A 19828-nucleotide genomic window follows, 5' to 3' on the forward strand; every position below is an offset into this window, starting at 1 on the left:
GGCCAAGTCAAAGTCCTGACCTTAATCCAATTGAAATGTTGTGGAAGGACCTGAAGCGAGCAGTTCATGTGAGGAAACCCACCAACATCCCAGAGTTGAAGCTGTTCTGTACGGAGGAATGGGCTAAAATTCCTCCAAGCTAGTGTGCAGGACTGATCAACAGTTACCGCAAATGTTTAGTTGCAGTTATTGCTGCACAAAGGGGTCACACGAGATACTGAAAGCAAAGGTTCACATACTTTTGCCACTCACAGATATGTAATATTGGATCATTTTCCTCAATAAATAAATGACCAAGTATAATATTTTTGTTTCATTTGTTTAACTAGGTTCTCTTTATCTACTTTTAGGACTTGTGTGAAAATCTGATGATGTTTTAGGTCATATTTATGCAGAAATATAGAAAATTCTAAGGGGATCACAAACTTTCAAGCACCACTGTATATGCATGGCCTTGTATAGATGCTAGAGATGGTACTGCATTACGAAAATATGTAGACTTCCTGCATAGTTGTGAATGTGCCATGTCCCAAAACATTAATTTGCATACTCTCGATGATCCAGTAGAGAACCAAAAGCTTGTTCTCAAGTTGCCTGAGTATTTGTGTCAGAGATGGAACAGAAAGGCTACACTTTATCAACTAGAATATGGAAGATTTCCAAATTTCAGCTATTTTGTAACATTCCTGTCCATGGAGGCTAGTATTGCATGTAATCCAGTAACTTCTTACCACGCTTTATGGGCAAGTGAACCAGAGAAGTCTAAAACAAAGAGTCAAGGTTCTGTTGCCTCTAGAACTCAGACTTTTGATGCCAAAAGCTTTAGTACAAATATAAATGACAATTGGGTTACTTGCATATTTTGTAAGGAAACAGCACATAGCCTCCAGAAGTGTCACAAATTTCTTGAGCAACCTGTTACTGAAAGAGTCAAATTTGTTCAACATGAGCATTTGTGTTTTGGCTGTTTGAACCCAGGCCATCAGTCGAGAAGTTGTAAGAGGCGGTTGATTTGTGATTACTGTTCCAGACGTCATCCCTCTTGCTTACATGAAGACCGCTTAGATCAGGAATCCAAACAGATGCAAGCAGGCTGTCAAGAAGGTTCTGCATCACAAACCATCACAGCAGAAACTACTTCCAATAGGATTTTAGAGAATGGTAGCAGCTCGCAAACGTCAGCAATAGTCCCAGTTATTGTGTCAAATAACTGGGGGAAGGAAATTCTCGTTTATGCCCTGTTGGATTCACAGAGTGATTCCTCTTTTATTCTGCATCATGTGGCAGATGCCTTGGATATGACCAGAGAGCCTATAAAGCTGAAGCCATCAACCATGTCCTCAAGGGAAACAATTGTGTCATGTCAAAGGCTTAAGGACTTACAAATAAGAGGGCTGAATTCCATCAAGAAAATTACAGTGCCAACAGTGTATACTTGTGAATTTATCCCTGCTAATAGGTCACACATTCCTACTCCTGAAATTGCAAAGGCATGGCCACATCTAGAGCATCTTGTAGAGCATATTGCTCCACAAAATCAATGTGAAATCGGCTTGCTGATAGGATACAATTGCCCACAGGCTCTAATGCCCAGAGAGGATATCTGTGGGAAGGAAAATGAACCATTTGCACAGAGGACTGACTTGGGCTGGAGCATTGTGAGCTATGGTGACCCAGGTGAACAGTATAGTGATGTATTTGGTGTAAGTCATCACATTATTGTAAAGCAGGTCATTCCTCAGCATACGGTGTTGGGTCAGCTCAAAGGTGAGGTCCATTATGTGTTTAGGACCAAGATTAAAGAAACAATTGCTCCAGATGATGTCGGAGATGATAAGGTGGGAGAAGTCAGTGGAAGTGATCCAGAACTTAAAGCTGTCCAGGTGTTCAGCACCAAGGCAAGGGAAGAAAGGACATTGTTGGATCGACTGACAAAGTTCTCTGATTGGAAGAGGGCCGTTAAGGCCGTTGCATGTCTTAAGCATTACGTGAAGCATTTTAGTAGCCGTAAGTCCAACTATAGTTATGCCATAAGCATTGAAGAAAGACAAGAAGCAGAGTTATTTATAATTAAATTGGTTCAACACGATGTATTCAGTTCTGAAATGGAAAGTATACAAAGGGCCGGCGAAGTAAGATCTAAAGACCAAGCCAATAAGCTGCACCGATTGAGCCCATTCATAGATGAACATGGAGTCCTTAGAGTTGGTGGACAATTGATAAGATCTACTCTTCACCTTCATGTTAAGCACCCTGCCATCATCCCAAAGGCAAGCCATGTGTCCTCCCTGTTTATCAAGTACTACCATGAAAAGATACATCATCAAGGGAGAGGAATAACTGTAAATGAATTGCGTGCCAATGGTGTCTGGGTCATAGGATGCAGCAGTGCAGTTGCAGCTCATATTTTCAAGTGTACAACCTGTAGAAAGTATAGAAGCTGTACACAGAAACCAAAAATGGCAGATTTGCCAATTGAGGTATTTCACCTGATGTCACAGGGTCACGTGACACCCCGGTGTCCGCCATTTTGAACGTCAAGCTACATACTAATGCTGCAGACAGAGAGGGAGCACCAGCTTGAAAAAAAAATGTTACAGACACCTAGAATAGATTAATTTGTCAGTAAGCACTCTATAAATAACCATGGTGTTTGCTTGTTGTGCTGTGGGCTGCCACAACAGACAGGGACAGCATGCAGGACGCTCCTTTTACCGGTTTCTAGTGATGGGAATTTCGGCTCTTTTTCGGGAGCCAGCTCTTTTGGCTCTTCTTACTATAAGGAGCCGGCTCTTTCGGCTCCCAAACGGCTCCTGAGATTTTATTTTTTATTTAATTGCTGCAATTAACTAGTTAATTAATTACCTTATTATTTATATTTTATCAATAGGATGTTTTCCATTTTATTTTTTAGTTTTTGTAGCCATTGTAAAGCTTTGTAAAGTATAGCAGTGTAACAATGTTCTAGCTATAGAAATAAAACTTACTTACCAATTAATAAATTATTTTCGCACAAACAATGCAAAACTGTGTTATATTACCAATATAAAATACACAGCTGATTTTCCCCTCCTCAGGTGCCTCACAGACTCCTCTCCCCTGCGCTCCACAGCTTTAAGCATTACACCAATTTTCGTATTTTCGCAGCTGTGAATGACATCAACCCCCCCAACCAAAAAAAGTAGGCGTACACCATGCTACTCTTTTTCCTTTGAATGGTAATAGACAGCAAAGACGCAATCGGACAGCAACTTTTTTTGTGAAAGTCTCTCTCTGAGGCACCTAAGGACAAAAAACTAATTCGGCTCCCCAACTTGGCTCCCACCGAAGAGCCGGCTCTCGTCGTTCACTTCAAAGAGCCGGCTCTTTGAACCGGATCGTTCGCGACCGACACATCACTACCGGTTTCCTACGGACCCAGACAAGAGGGCCAAATGGATTGCAGCTGTGAAGAGACAGGATTGGGAGCCAACAGAGTACTCCAGACTTTGCAGTGATCATTTCATTTCAGGTTATTTTATCAGTTAACGCAATTTTGATAAAATATATAGCAAAAAGTAAATGGGTCAGTGTTTGTTAACCCATCTGAGCAGTGAAACAAGGCAGTGTTAATTTGTCTAGGGTTGCATGTAGCAGACATCAGACATAAAACGCAATAACAGAGGCTAGAAAGAAACGGGACACAGAAATAAATAAACAGGGCTCCATACCAAGGCTGGGTACAGTGTTTGTGATAAAAGACAGATCCAATTTAACACGAATCACAGCTTACTTTCTTGTTAAAATGTGCAAAGGTCTCCACCATCTCATACCGCCTTGCACTGAAGGACTTAAGCATGCCGTCCAAAATGGCTGCGTCACGTGACTTGGTCACGTGGGTGAAATACCTCAATATTGAAAGAATGGAAACAACAGCTCCATTCACTTATTCTGGTCTAGACTGTTTTGTTCTATTTTATGTGAAGGAATTAAGGAAGGAGCTGAAGAAATATGGCCTTCTTTTCACATGTATGTGTTCTAGAGCTGTACTTATTGAAATGCTGGATGATCTAACTTCAGATGCCTTTATTAATGCACTCCTTGCATTCATTGCAATACGTGGGAACGTGCGACAGTTGAGATGTGACCAAGGTACTAATGTAGGTTTAAGTTAAATCATTAAATGATTTGGTGGGAGTTTAGCTGCTTATATATCTGGGGTTGTGTGTTATTTTTTCTTTTGATTTATTTCATATTTGATATTTGTATTTTATATTTGTGATGAAATATGTACTGGCTGTCATGTTATTTGTATTTGATGTGAATGGGATGTGACGTTGCATGGGTTGGGTTTTACACGGACCCTTTTTATTGTTGCACACTTACTCTGAAGTGGACAAAGCCAGTAGCTGACTAGCGGCTATGCCGGTATGCCGCGTAGTCTAAAGTTTGTTTTATCTTGTTGTATGCCTGAAAGTCTTACTCATTTCCCTCTGAGTGATATGCAGCCAGCGAGGTATGTGTGTGTGTGTTTTTTTTTTTTTTTTGTATTATGCCTTCTGGTGTTTGTTGGGTGTTAGAATTGTCTAGTGACTGTATGTGTTACTATTTTAAACAGTTCGACGGTGGATAATGAAATTAAAGGAAGAAAATAAATCCATCAGTAACTGAAGAACTTGTGTCGCGTGTTTCCTGGAGGGGAGGGATAATGGTTGTCTGTGTCTATGTGTCAGCCCTATGATGACCTGGCGACTTGTCCAGGGTGTACCCCGCCTTTCGCCTGTAGTCAGCTGGGATAGGCTCCAGCTTGCCTGCTACCCTGTAGAACAGGATAAAGCGGCTAGAGATAATGAGATGAGATATTATACTTGGTCATTTTTATTGAGGAAAATGAGCCAATATTACATATCTGAGTGGCAAAAGTATGTGAACCTTTGCTTTCAGTATCTGGTGTGACCCCCTTGTGCAGCAATAACTGCAACTAAATGTTTCCGGAAACTGTTGATCAGTCCTGCACACGAGCTTGGAGGAATTTTAGCCCATTCCTCTGTACAGAACAGCTTCAAGTCTGGGATGTTGGTGGGTTTCCTCACATGAACTGCTCGCTTCAGGTCCTTCCACAACATTTTGATTGGATTAAGGTCAGGACTTTGACTTGGCCATTCCAAAACATTAACTTTATTCTTCTTTAACCATTCTTTAATAGAATGACTTGTGTGCTTAGGGTCATTGTCTTGCTGCATGACCCACCTTCTCTTGAGATTCAGTTCATGGACAGATGTCAGGACATTTTCCTTTAGAACTCACTGGTATAATTCAGAATTCATTGTTCCATCAATGCTGGCAAGCCACCCTGGCCCAGATGCAGCAAAACAGGCCCAAACCATCATACTACCACCACCATGTTTCACAGATGGGATAAGGTTCTTATGCTGGAATGTAGTGTTTTCCTTTCTCCAAACATAACACTTCTCATTTAAACCAAAATGTTCTATTTTGGTCTCATCCAGCCACAAAGCATTTTTCCAATAGTCTTCTGGCTAGTCCATGTGATCTTTAGCAAACTGCAGACAAGCAGCAATGTTCTTTTTGGAGAGCAGTGTCTTTCTACTTGCAACCCTGCCATGTACACCACTGCTGTTCAGTGTTCTCCTGATGGTGGACTTATGAACATTAGCCAGTGTGAGAGAGGCCTTCAGTTGCTTAGTTACCCTGGGGTCCTTTGTGACCTTGCTGACTATTACATGCCTTGCTCTTGGAGTGATCTTTGTTGGTTGACCACTCCTGGGGAGGGTAACAATGGTCTTGAATTTCCTCCATTTGTACACAATCTGGCTGACTGTGGATTAGTGGAGTCCAAACTCTAGAGATGGTTTTGTAACCTTTTTCAACCTGATAAGCATCAACAATGCTTTTTCTGAGGTCCTCAGAAATCTCCTTTGTTTGTGCCATGATACACTTCCACAAACATGTGTTGTAAAGATCAGACTTTGATAGATCCCTGTTCTTTAAATAAAACAGGGTGTCTACTCACATCTGACTGTCATCCCATTGATTGGAAACACCTGACTAATTTCACCTTCAAATTAACTGCTAATCCTGGAGGTTCACATACTTAGATAAAACTTTTGCCACTCACAGATATGTAATATTGGATCATTTCTCAATAAACTGAAATAAAAGAATAAATAAATAAATAAATAAATAAATAAATAAAATAAACTGAATTACTTTCATTAATCTCTACATCAAAAGCCTCAACTTGCGTACTAGATCCCCTACCGACACATCTATTCAAACAGATAATGCCTGGAGTAATTGAACTGCTTCTAAAAATAATAAATTCTTCTCTTATGATTGGCTATGTACCCAAATCCTTTAAACTAGCAGTTATCAAACCCCTGATTTAAAAATCTGACCTTGATCCCTGTCAGCTGTCCAATTATCGGCCAATATCAAACCTCCCCTTTATCTCCAAGATCCTTGAAAAAGCTGTGGCACAGCAGTTATGCTCATATTTACATAGGAATAACATCCATGAAATGTATCAGTCAGGATTTAGACCTCATCATAGCACAGAGACAGCACTGGTTAAAGTAGTAAACGACCTACTGTTGGCATCTGATCAGGGCTGTGTCTCGCTACTTGTGTTGCTTGACCTTAGTGCAGCATTTGATACCATTGATCATTCCATTCTTCTGGATAGACTAGAAAATGTTGTGGGAGTTAAGGGAATGGCCCTCTCCTGGCTCAGGTCTTATCTAACTGATCGTTATCAGTATGTTGATATAAATGGTGATATTTCTAGATGTACTGAGGTAAAGTTTGGTGTTCCACAAGGTTCTGTCTTGGGTCCACTGCTTTTTTCTCTATATATGTTACCTCTGGGCGATATTATTTGTAAACATTGTATTAGTTTCCACTGTTATGCTGATGACACAGTTGTATGTCTCTGCAAAACCTGATGAGAGACACCAGCTTAATAGAATTGAGGAATGTGTTAAGGACATTAGACACTGGATGCTTATTAATTTCCTTCTGCTTAACTCTGACAAGACTGAAGTACTTGTGCTAGGACCACATACAGCTAGAAGTAAGTTTTCTGATTACACAGTGACTCTGGATGGCCTTTCTGTTTCTTCACGTGCAGCAGTAAAAGACCTCGGAGTGATTATTGACCCCAGTCTTTCATTCGAAACTCACATTGATAACATCACCCGGATAGCTTTCTTTCATCTCAGAAATATTGCAAAGATAAGAAATTTAATGTCATTGCATGATGCAGAAAAACTAGTCCATGCTTTCATTACCTCCAGGTTGGATTATTGTAATGCCTTACTGTCTGGATGTTCCAATAAGTGCATAAACAAGCTCCAGTTAGTTCAAAATGCAGCAGCAAGAGTCCTTTCTAGAACTAGAAAATATGACCACATCACGCCTGTTTTATCCACACTGCATTGGCTCCCAATCAAATTTCATATTGATTATAAAATACTACTATTGACCTTTAAAGCACTAAATGGTCTCGCACCACAGTACCTGAGTGAACTTCTGCTCCTCTATGACCCGCCATGCCTACTTAGATCAAAAGGTGCAGGCTATCTGCTGGTACCTCGTATAGTGAAGGCTACATCAGGGGGCAGAGCCTTTTCTTACAAAGCCCCACAGTTATGGAACAGCCTTCCAAGTAATGTTCGGGAATCAGACACAGTCTCAGCATTTAAGTCTAGGCTGAAAACATATCTGTTTAGTCAAGCCTTTTGTTAATGGTGTTTATGAGGTAAAAGAGTAGATCTGGAGGGTCCTCAGACATAGAGTGTTTTGGTAAACTGGGATGCATGGATGCTGTCAGTCCCCACTCGCTTGCTCACTCGAGTTTGTTGACGGTGTGGTGGCTGGCTGCTTTATGTCCCGGGGCTCCCTCATGCCTGTGTTACCTTCTGGCTCTCTCCTTTTAGTTATGCTGTCATAGTTAGTTGCCGGAGTCCCTGCTTGTACTCGGTGCAATATGTATACTGCTCCTACTTATTCAGGTGACATTGGGCATACCTAACAACCTGTGTTTTCTTTCCCTCCCCCCCACCCCAAATCTGTCCCTCTGAGTTACATGGAGTCAACAGGAAATCTTTTGGTGGAGAGGGTGGAGACCTCGACTGGCTATCGTAGCCTGCAGGGAATCGGCCATCAGACATTCTGTCGCATGTCCCAGACCCGGTGAAATGTAACTGAATTGTCTTGGCCAGCCCTAAGGGTCCCATCTGCATCTCATCATTGCTGAGGAGTGTGCTCCCATCACCCAATCAAGCATCCAGCCAGAGCAGGTCATGATATTTTTTACCATATTAACATGCCATTGTTGTGTGTTATGCCTGATGTAAAGACTTTCATCTCTGCGAGCCTACCACACAGATTTAATACTTGTCATTTTTAGGGCATACCTAACAACGTGTTTTCTTTCTCTCTCTCTTCCCCCCCCCAATCTGTCCCTCTGAGTTACATGTTGATCCTGGGATTGAGATGCTGGCCTCTTCTGCCCCTCAGACCTGCTTGATCCATCCTGGTGCCCTGTGTCTGGTCGGAGTTTTATCGCACCGCTCCTGTGAAGGATGGCCCCATGAGGACAGTTGAGGGTTATACCTGTTAAAACTGTTAATATTATAGTCAGGCTGTCTGTTGTTGCCCAAATGAGGATGGGTTCCCTTTTGAGTCTGGTTCCTCTCGAGGTTTCTTCCTCATGTCGTCTGAGGGAGTTTTTCCTTGCCACCGTTGCCACAGCCTTGCTCATTGGGGATAGATTAGGGATAAAATTAGCTCATGTTTTAAGTCGTTCAAATTCTGTAAAGCTGCTTTGCGACAATGTTTATTGTTAAAAGTGCTATACAAATAAACTTGATTTGATTTGATAAACAAATGACCAAGTATAATATTTTTGTCTCATTTGTTTGAGTTCTTTTTATATTTAGGACTTGTGAAAATCTGATGTTTTAGGTCATATTTATGCAGAAATACAGAAAATTCTAAAGGGTTCAAAAACTTTCAAGCACCACTGTAGTTTCTTGATGGTGTCTTTCCTCTGGGGTTACCTGGGTCCTGCCTAATTGCATAGACTCCAACTCACCAGGGGTGGCACCCTCCTATGGAGAGGTGACGGTCCTGGGTTTGACCCTTCAATCAAGAATTGCCTATTCAGCAAGGACTGGGTTCCACTCCTGTCAACCAATAATAGGAATGAGGTCAAGGCAGTTGAAGAAAAAAAAAAACTTGGTGTTTTTACCATCATCTTCAGCTGTCAAGTTTGGGTGTACCTTTGCCCACTGTAGCCTCAGATTTGTAGTTTTGGCTGATAGAAGTTACACACTGGTTTTCTGCAATCATAGACCATTCACCTCAAGGTTGGAGCGCTATGCATTCTGAAGTGCTTTTCTGCTTATCACAATTGTAAATGTCATGGATATCAAGTCAAGTTTATTTGTATAGTGCTTTTAACAATAAAACAGTCGCAAACTAGCTTTAATTTAAATGACTTAAAATATGAGCTAATTTTATCCCTAATGTATCCCCAATGAGCAAACCTGTGGCAAAGGTGGCAAGGAAAAACTCCCTCAGACGACATGAGGAAGAAACCTCGAGAGGAACCAGACTCAAAAGGGAACCCATCCTCATTTGGGCAACAGACAACATGACTATAGCATTAACAGTCCTAACATAAAGTCAGCTTCATTTATGCTATAAACCCCCTACCAATGGAAACCTGAGTGTAAAACTGTTCATGACAACCACAGTCCCAAAGTCAGCAAGTCAGCTGTGGACCCCAGCCACAAAAGCACCACTACAAGAGTCTAGAGCGCCTTCCAGGCACGATCCCCAACTGTCCACATGGGGCCATCCTCCACAGGAGCGATGCGATGAGACTCCAACCAGACACAGGGCACCAGGATGGATCAGACAGGTCCAAGGAGCAGAAGAGTTCAGCATCTCGATCCCAGGACCGACAGGACAGATTGTGTGTGGAAACAGGTTGTTAGGTATGCCCAATGTCACTTGAATAAGTAGGAACAGTATACATATTGCACCGAGTACAAGCAGGGACTCCAGCAACTAACTATAACAGCATAACTAAAAGGGGAGAGCCAAAAGGTAACACCGGCATGAGGGAGCCCTGGGACATAAAGCAGCCAGCCACTACACCATCAAACTCGAGTGAGCAAGCAAGTGGGGGACTGACAGCATCCATACATCCCAGTTTACCAAAACACTATGTCTGAGGACCCTCCAGATCTACATCTTTACCTCAAACACCATTAACAAAAGGCTTGACTAAACATATGTTTTCAGCCTAGACTTACACACATACACACAGAACCAATACAAGCATGAGTGAATCCCAGAAAAACATTCAAGTCTGAAGTCTTGTTAACAGTTTAAGTCAGGTCCCTTTTTGGGAGACCTGCTCTAGGGCTGCCCCAAACCAAAATGGCAGCTCCTGTTAAAATAACTGTAAAAAGACTGAAACACAGACTTCTGATTGACAAACATTTTCTGCCATTTTTCCAAAGAAAACAAGCATTATTTTAACACAAGAGTAAAGAACAATATTCATATCATGAAAATAAACTCAATCAGGACACAGGACTCTTGCTTTTTCGGCTGCCATGTTATATAATTCTCTGCCTGACTATGTTAAAAACTCTGAGACTACTAAATTTAGAATTCACTATTGGAAACACTTCTGGTATTTAGATACAATTTTTTTATTCATTATTAATCAATCATATGATTAATATATTTCACTATATTTTATATTACTTATTTTATGTAAGTAATATAAAATATTACATAAAATAGGGTTAGGGATGTTATATTTTATGAATTTAATAATGTAGCTATAGATTATTAGCGTAAGTCTATCCACATCTCCAATGGAAACCAGCATCAGCTGAGTGGATCTTGTATTTAATAAGGCTAGCTAACATTTACCATATGGCCTTCTAAGGGTTTCACTACTTAAGGATAAATCTGTGTTTGTCAAGCAAAATGCCTTTATAATAATCAGTGGTGCAGTACACAAGAAGATCACATACATGAGGTCTTCTAAACATTTAAACTCCGCGTACTTGGGCTCAGCTTAAGGACCTTGATGTTAACATACTTCCCAAGTATATCAATCATAAATTCATACTAAATAATAATCATTCCACCATGCTCTCAAAAAAAAATTTTATTGCAGCAAGCTGAAACAGTGTGAGAGAGAGACCAGAGGTGTGAGGCCCATAAAATATTGAAATGAGAGAACAGTCTTTCTAACCTAGTCAACAATGGATCAAAGAGATAACCATGGCTACAGGGAAAGAGATCTTCATACCACCATAGACAAAGTCTACAGGAATCCCAACACATCCTGAAGCTTAAAGCCACAAGCAAATTCTCTCACAAAGTGGTTATTGGAGCTACCATAGTTTAAACATTCTCCTCTGGCTGCTGTCATCAATACCTTTTCGTTTGCACAATGGTGGGTTTTTTTTAACTGTTTGTTTTATCACCATTCTGTATAAATTCTAGAGATGGCTGTGTGAAAATCCCAGGTGACAGAATTTTCCCCATTCCGATGTTTGACATGACTATCACCTGACCTATATTCTGCATTACTTTATACATTGTGTTTCTGCCAGATGACTGGTTGATTGTATAATTGCATGAATGAGCAGGTTATATTTGTGAAATGTTAAAATCAGCATTATAAATCTAAAAATTCAAGTTGCAAATATACAGATTTGCAAGGAAAAGTTAACTGTTGAACTTGCTTCCACAAAAGTCCAAAGTAATCAAAGAGAAAATACACTGATGTAGTTGCTAAAACAAATCTTATTTGTATGCCTTTTTTTCCAAAAAGATGGAGGACTTTTCTATCAATTATTCCAGCCATCCCAGCAAACATTGAAGAATGATGGTAGTAGTACTTGGGCGGCACAGTGGTGTAGTGGTTAGCACTGTCCCCTCACACCAAGAAGGTTCTGGGTTCGAGCCCAGTGGCTGACGGGGTCCTTTCTGTGTGGAGTTTGCATGTGTCTGCGTGAGTTTCCTTTGGGTGCTCCGGTTTCCCCTCACAGTCCAAAGGCATGCAGGTTAGGTTAATTGGTGGCTCCAAATTGACCATAGGTGTGAATTGTTTGCACAGGATAAGTAGTTACAGATGATCAGAGGTGGAAAGTAACGAATTACATTACTTGCGTTACTGTACTTGAGTAGCTTTTTTGTGTACTTATACTTTTTCAAGTAATTTTTAAAGAGTGTACTTTTACTTTTACTTAAGCATGTTTTCTTTTAAGTAGTGTACTTCGGTACATTTTACATCACAACCGTTACTGAGTAAAAAAAAATAAAATAAAATAAAAAAAGGCTAAAACGGAGAAGGGGAAATGCGTTCTGGAAATGAATCACGGGAAGGACAGTTGTCGCGCGCGCGAGTCTCACACAGACGATGGCGGACATGCACCGGCACTTTAAGGGGGGGGGCTTCGGGGGGCTCACACCCCTGGGCCACAGCCAATCAGGGGCCTTGTAATATTAATAAAATAATAAACTGTCGGAATCGTGGGCCTACATTAATGTACAGATAGAAATAAGGTTAGAAATAAATGAGCGCACAGTAGCCTGCTGTAAGAGACATGGCGGATGTGGTTCGCGAAACGAACACCCACAACTGGACCAGAATAAAATGTAACAAAATGTAACGTCACGCACGAAAGCGCGCCAAAGACTGCAGACTACTGAGACACAAATTTAGAGGCTTTGAAAGATGAAGCGTTCACATGTTAGCGGGGTGCATAAAAGGAAAAAAAGAGAGAGATGCAGGTAATGATAGAATCGTTGCCTAAAGTCACAGACTTTTTTAAGGTAAGGATCACCAATCTGTTCAGAATATCAGCTACTTATCAGTTATCAGCCTACCAGCAGCTAGGCTATGTGCAGCTAGGCTAGATATGCTATGATCTGTCCAACAGTAAAATAAATCAGTTGTGATTTGAATACGTGTCGTGTGATTTGAGTTATAATCCTGTTAGTATAATAGCATATTTCGATGGGGATAATAAAATGTCTAAAACTGCATCTACTGAAGAAATTGATGAAAAGATTGTAGCCTATAATGTTCACAGTTCGGGCAGCAGACAGAGTAAGCATACTGAGGGGAATAGCAATACAAAGCTAGCACAGATCCACATTTCTCGCTAGCTGTGTTGGGTGTGTGGTTAACCCGTGTGGATTTAAGTGAAATACTTGAGAAGTTCTGTGGTCAAGACAGCGTTTTAAGGTAAGGACACTTGATTATTAATGTTTGCCCGCCGTGGCTTGTTGTTGACGAAAGGCCCACATGATTTTGCTTTATGCAGCTACTGCTAGCCTCATGCTTTGAACTAGGTTAAGCTCATTTGCGCTAAAGGATGGGTTTATTGAAGGACTTTGATGTAGCTAGTTTCTTTTTAAAAAATCGTATGCTCAAAACAGTATGCCCGTGTTCATCATGTTTAACTTTTTTCTTGATGGAGTGCGTGAAATAGGGCTGTGCGATGTCCCCTTAATTGGCATCGGCGATGTTTACAGTGCAAACATCGTGATGGACGATCATATCGTGGGGGGGGATAATGTACGGCATCATGTTGCAGCCCTATATGTCAGCTACCGTACATTATGTGGACCGAGAGTGGGCAATGCAGTCCAAATGCCTGCAGACGAGTTTCATGCCAGAGACACATTCAGCAGACAATTTAGAAGACGCATTGCGCGAGACACTTGCCGAATGGAAAATAGAGGAGAAAAAGATCGCCTGTATAACAACGGGGCGAATATTGTCACAGCCATCAGGCAATTGAAATGGCCGTGGTTAAGTTGTTTTGGGCACAATTTGAACCTGGCCATAACCAACTCGCTTGTGCAACAGAGGGCCAGTACAGACCGAGCGTTTGGAGTTTGCCGAGCAGTCAACACTGCGTTTGCGCACAGCTGGCTTCGGAGAAATGAGCTGCGCAAAGCGCAGGTGGAAATGAACCTCCCCGAGCACTCACTGATCACGGCAAGATATTAATCTGCTTTAACAATGAAAGACTAGTATTCAAACTATGAGAAGAAACTACACTTAAGCTATTACTCATTGTTTATTTACACCATATCAATTGAAGATGCGTTTCGGCCTTTAGTGCGCACTTGAACGCGCTAATTTTTCCAATTTATTAGTGTTTGAATTATTGCACCAGCTTTTAAAATCATGATTTAATATTGGTTTTTTTTTTTACTGTATTTACATTTGTCAGAATCACCTTCATTCTTCCATTTGGTTTGACATTATGGCTTAGAGTGGACCATTTTGTGTCTGAAAGTAGGCCTATTTACCAGATTAAAGTTATTTGACTTCTGCCAAAGTCTGCGCTTCACTGCTGTTTGATAAGGTGAAATATTTCCCGACTGTTAATAGTGGCTATTTGTTTGAACAACATGACAAATTTTACATTAAAAGTATAGTGTAGGCTAAAAAATGAAGTCAAAATGTATTATTAGTAGCATACTGTATTTGTGTAACCACATGTTATGTTCACTAGCACGTCCCTGCACCATAGCCTACGTGAACAAGCGGTAATAGGATATTACTTTATAATGATTTATATAATTATGTATTTATAATATGTTATATATTTATATATTAAACAAAACTAACTAACTAAACTAACAAAAAACTAACTTTTTAGGTTAAATAGGCCCAGATGATACCGTATATGCATGATTATGATAGGAGGGGGCGTGGTATCACGATGGTGGCTCTCCATCGTGATGGATGACCACCATCGTCGATGGACGATGGCATCGTCTATCAGCACAGCCCTAGCATGAAATATTGTTGCAAGTGGTATTTTGATGCAGTCATGTCAAAAAGGCAGTTGAATGCACGGTCTCATTCAAGGAGAAGGAAGACTTGCATGATGCTTGAACATAGATCGGTAAAATAGACCCTAGTAGGACTTGGTTTCGTGTATTTCGGTCTGTATAGTTATGAGTTTGGCCGCTGTCCATGGTGTTTACGTTTCATGTGGCCGCCGAGCCAATTACCTTGACTTGCAGTGAATGTTTGTTTTCATGCCACCGAGCTATTTTTATGTATTTTATTTTTTAAAAGGACTTGTCTGTAGGTGTGTGTTTTATGTTTCCAACACATAGGTCTACATTATAGCGCACGCAGGCTTGTGTGGTTATCTCTGGCCATGCCCCTGCGTGAAAGTTACGCAGTATCACTGTCCTGTCTGTGGTAATAATCAGAACCGGCTCTGTAATGATAATGCGCGCGTTCTTCTCTCCCTCTGTGGTCGGATGTGTTGAGCGATGTGAGCGTGGGCCTTGCGCAGCTACGCTGAGCCAAACGTAACCTATCGTAGGCTTCTAGGCTAATTACGCACTTACACTGTAAATGCTTGACACGTATTGCAAATAAAATAAGAGTGTTTTCCTGGCCAACGGTAAGGGTAGGGTTGACAGGTAGCCTATGAGGGGCCTAGCCCCTGGGCCACGGGTGTTGATAAAGCGCCCCTGCGGACATGGAGGAAACCGAGGAACCTGTGGTGGACGACCCTGCAGAAAACGCAATTTCTTCCAGTAATGAAGTGCACCCCTGGCCCTACATACGTGATCACTTCAGCTTCGTGGAGAAAAGGGGTGACAGTTTCATTATGCAATGCAGATTATGTGTGCCCAAGAAGACAACCATTGCGGCATACAAAAATTCGATGTCTAATCTGCGCAAGCATGTTGAGGTAAGTATTGTCATTGGCATCATAATCACGGGCGCAGATAGAGGGTGGGACGGGTGGGATTCGTCCCACCCAGATTTAAATTCACCTCGTTCGGTCCCCCCCCCCCCCCCCACTTATAGGGGGGTAAAAACGTCTATGCTGTCTTTCTTTGCATAAGGCAAACCTCACGGAAAAATCAAAAGACTAATTACCATTCGGTTTATTGAGGTGCACAGCAGTGTATACATAGTTGCAACAACTCACATAAAACAAAATAAAGACTGATATTCGGTTGGTTGAGCTGCGCAGACTGCACAGGTTGCGAGCTCGAGCTTGGTTGCTATGGTTACCCACAAGAAGTTTGACAGGCATATCGGGGTTGGGGTTGGTTTGCTGGCTGCTTTGCCCCCCCCCAGTTTTTTGTCCCCCCCAGTTCAAAAAATGTATCTGCGCCCCTGATCATAATGTTTCCTTTCCATAGTAAAACCGACAATAGGCTGGTTATATTCCAAAAATAGTGGATGGCATTGCTAATGTTGAAGTAGCAACCTGTTGGTACTGTAACATAACGGTAACTAGTCTGTTATTTGGTTGGCTAATCATGCAAGCAAGTTAGCTCGCCAACCTGACGTGATCAGTCCTCCTACCATTCTACATCCAACAGGCCAGAAAGGAATACTAAGCAAAACAAATAATGTTTGAATTGAATTGTTCAATAAGACACAATGCACACAGGCAAGCTACGAGATTTCGGTGCAACATTTCACTTTCATATTTCGTGTACAATGCTTTGTGTGTGGTCAGGGCGATGTAAACGACATGACTGTGTGTATTGACCTTTTTTGTTTGTCTCAGTTTTAATGCAGCATTATCCTAAGCATTCAATTTGATACACTTCCTTTAAATAAAACATCTGGGTTGAGATGTACATATATCCTTGTTTCCTCTTCTTTTTCATTTTTGCACAACACAATGGAGGTAGAAAACACCCATTGTTAAAAGTAACGTTTTACTTTTACTCAAAGTACATTTTAAATGATCTACTTTTTACTTTTACTTGAGTAGATTTTTTGTCTGGTAACTTTACTTGTACTTAAGTAAAATTTCATCAGAGTAACAGTACTTGTACTTGAGTATAATATTTTAGTACTCTTTCCACCTCTGCAGATGATTGTAGTAGTACTTATGGATAGCCAGATAAAATATGAACAGGCTGTTTATTCACTAACCCACTATCTTGTTTTTATTGAGCTATATTGTAATTACAGCTGTTCAGCTTTGGCTCTCTCTATCCCCTATATTTTACTGATGTACAATTTAGTTACAATTGAATTACGGTTAAAATAAAGCATGCTATTGCGATTGGATGCTCCTGTGGTGCATATACAGTATCAAATCAGGGTTGGTGCTCCCCACCAAGTCCAGTTGTAATCGCTAGCAAATTTTAACTGCTATTTTGTGTTTAGGTTTATGTGCAGTGTGGATTTGCTTTCAATACATTGCGCACCACTAGCAAAGCCATAGGTTTTCCTACTGGCAGCACTGATAGCAGCCCTAAGGGTATTACATCTGCCAGTACAGCCATTATGCATGCTGTTATGTCACAGATTCATTGGACTTGGTGCCTGTTAATGTCCCTGGAAGTGGGCAGAACACTGAAGCATAAGCAGATGGCTAGTGGTGGTAACTTCACTTGTTTTATACTTTTAAACAGGTTTTCAGCTCTGACTAATTGTGTGCGCGCACAGAGTAACACAAACATGAATGCGCCATTCAGGAGAAGACCCAACCTCTCTGCTCTCTCCCTCCTCATTAGCCCTCAGCCATCACTGCAAAAACACACACAGCAACAATTACACACAGGTGTGATCATTTTGCCACTCACCTTCCATGGCCTTGTCCTCCATTCACAAACCGATGCTTGGCCATACCCCCACTGCCACATACCCCCACCACCTGCCTGCAGCTAATTTCCTTCCCTCCAATGGGAACAATAGCTATGCCACCACCATCTGCACCCCCAGCCTGTGGATCACCTCAAATTTGAAGGGTTGGAGGGCTAGATACAAACAGGTGATCTGTGCATTGACATCTTTCATGCAAGGGAGCCACTGGAGTGGGGTGTGATCTGAGGGTGAAAGGGTGCCCCAGCAAGTAGTGGTGGAGGGTGAGGACCGCCCATTTGATGGCCAAACACTCCTTTTCGATGGTGCTGTCCATCTCACACCAAGAACTTGTGGCTTATGTACAGCACTGGGCACTCCTCCCCCTCTACCATCTGGGACAGAACAGCCACCAGCCCTCTGTCTGAAGCGTCCATCTGTAAACTAAAAGGGAGAGAGAAATCAGGGGGAGTGTAACAGTTGCCCCCCCACAGTGCAGCCTTAAACTTGGTGAAAGCCTGTTAGCAGGCTGGTGACATCTGAATAATTAGGTACAAATCTGCGATAGTAGGCAGCTAGCACCAGGAACTTTCTCAGCCCCTTTTTGGTCTTGGGCAGGTCAAAACAGCTGCAGTCTTGCCAATTTGGGGACACTTCTGCCCATGACCCAAGTGGAAGCCCAGATACCATACTTCCACCCATCCAAGTGCACATTTCTTTGGGTTAGCTGTGAGTCCCGCACATCTCAACAACTCTAGGACTATCCTGAGGTGTCATGGCCAATCTTTGCTCCCTCATACATAATCTAGGTAGGCCACGGCAGGTGGAGGATTTTGTCCATGAGCCGCTGGAATGTTGCTGGGGCCCCAAATAACCCAAATGGAAGGGTGAATTGGTGTACACTAAACAGGGTGGAAAAGGCCATTTTCTCTTGGAATAGCGAAATCAAGGTGATTTGCCAATATCCCTTGGTTTTAGATCCAGTGTCAAATAAAAGCGAACTGATCAAGCAACTCAATGTGAGGCATTGGGTACATGTCGAATTTATACACCCTGGAGATGTCTCAATGTGGTGTTCTATGAGGTGAGTGCAGCTGGGAAGGGCCAAGAACAGGTCAGAAAACTCTGCTTGCAACTTGGAACCCTCCATGAGTTAGGACTATGAGAGGTGGTCTCCACAGGGGACCAGGGTGGATCAAGTGGTTATTTTTTTTACCTCCAGCCCCAGTTCCACCCTCTCTAGAGCTACTCATGCCAACACCAAGGGGATGCTCATTCTATTGTTTCAGCAGATTGAGATGGTATATCTGCCATGCACTGCCTCATCCATTTGCTTCACTTCATAGTTGATGTACCTGATTTGCCATATGACCTCAAAGGCCCCTTGCCACTTAGTAATTTCAAGCTTGACATGGGTAATACAAGCACAATCTCCTGGACTAAACTCTTGGAGGTGAGCACCCCTGCTGTACAGCTAGCTCTGATGTTCTTGCACCTGCTGCAAATTCTCCTGGGTTAGGTGACCGAGTATGTGGAGTTTTGAGCATAGGTCAAGAATGTATTGAATTTCATTTTTACTGTTAGAAGGTCCTGGCTCACAATTTTCCTGCATCACATCCAGGACACCGTGTAGCTTATACCCATATAATAATTTGAACAGGGAGACTTGCGGAACTTCTCATACTGCGAATAACGGGCTTGAGCCATTTATCCCAATTATGTGTGTCTTCACTTACCAACTTACAAATTAACTTAAGTTAAACCATTCAACCAAGCCATCTGTCTGTGGGTGATAAATGCTGGTGCAGATGGATTTAACCCCAAGTAAAATCATAGTTTGCATGACATAAATGTAGCGCCTTGTTCAGTTCAGATTTCTTTGGGAATCCTGACTTGGGAGATAATTTTAAACAGTGCCTCTGCAACATTGCATGCTGGAATGTTACAGTGGACGTGCTTCTGGATATTGCGTTGCATAGTCCACCAGGACTAAAATAAAGTGATGCCTTCATGAAGACTGGTCTAATGGCCTGATGAGATCCATACCAATTCTATCAAAGGGAGTCTCAAATCAGGGGAAGAGGGTGCAATGGCCTTTTTGGCATGGCCACTGGATTGACCAGCTGGCATTCATGGCATGCTGCACACCACCTACGGACATCTCCACAAATCCCTGGCCAACAGAACTGGGCC

At 41.8% G+C, this 19828-nt stretch overlaps 1 protein-coding gene across 3 annotated transcripts in view; it reads left to right on the forward strand.

Annotated features, from left to right (window-relative positions):
• Positions 1 to 408: 408 nt before the first annotated feature.
• Positions 409 to 19828, forward strand: part of LOC132870456 (uncharacterized) — a 33591-nt gene continuing 14171 nt past the window's right edge. The window contains exons 1-2 of one of the 3 annotated variants that reach the window (XM_060904099.1): positions 409 to 4495; positions 8100 to 8134. In XM_060904099.1, the coding sequence (XP_060760082.1) occupies positions 525 to 2534 (2010 nt within the window). In that variant the 5' untranslated portion in view covers positions 409 to 524 and the 3' untranslated portion in view covers positions 2535 to 4495; positions 8100 to 8134. Of the gene's footprint in view, positions 4496 to 4597; positions 4674 to 8099; positions 8135 to 19828 lie in introns of those variants that run through there. The other 2 variants (XM_060904097.1, XM_060904098.1) reach the window with 2 other exon arrangements.

Source organism: Neoarius graeffei, chromosome 22 (genome assembly GCF_027579695.1).
Source record: "Neoarius graeffei isolate fNeoGra1 chromosome 22, fNeoGra1.pri, whole genome shotgun sequence".
Lineage (NCBI taxonomy): Eukaryota > Metazoa > Chordata > Actinopteri > Siluriformes > Ariidae > Neoarius > Neoarius graeffei.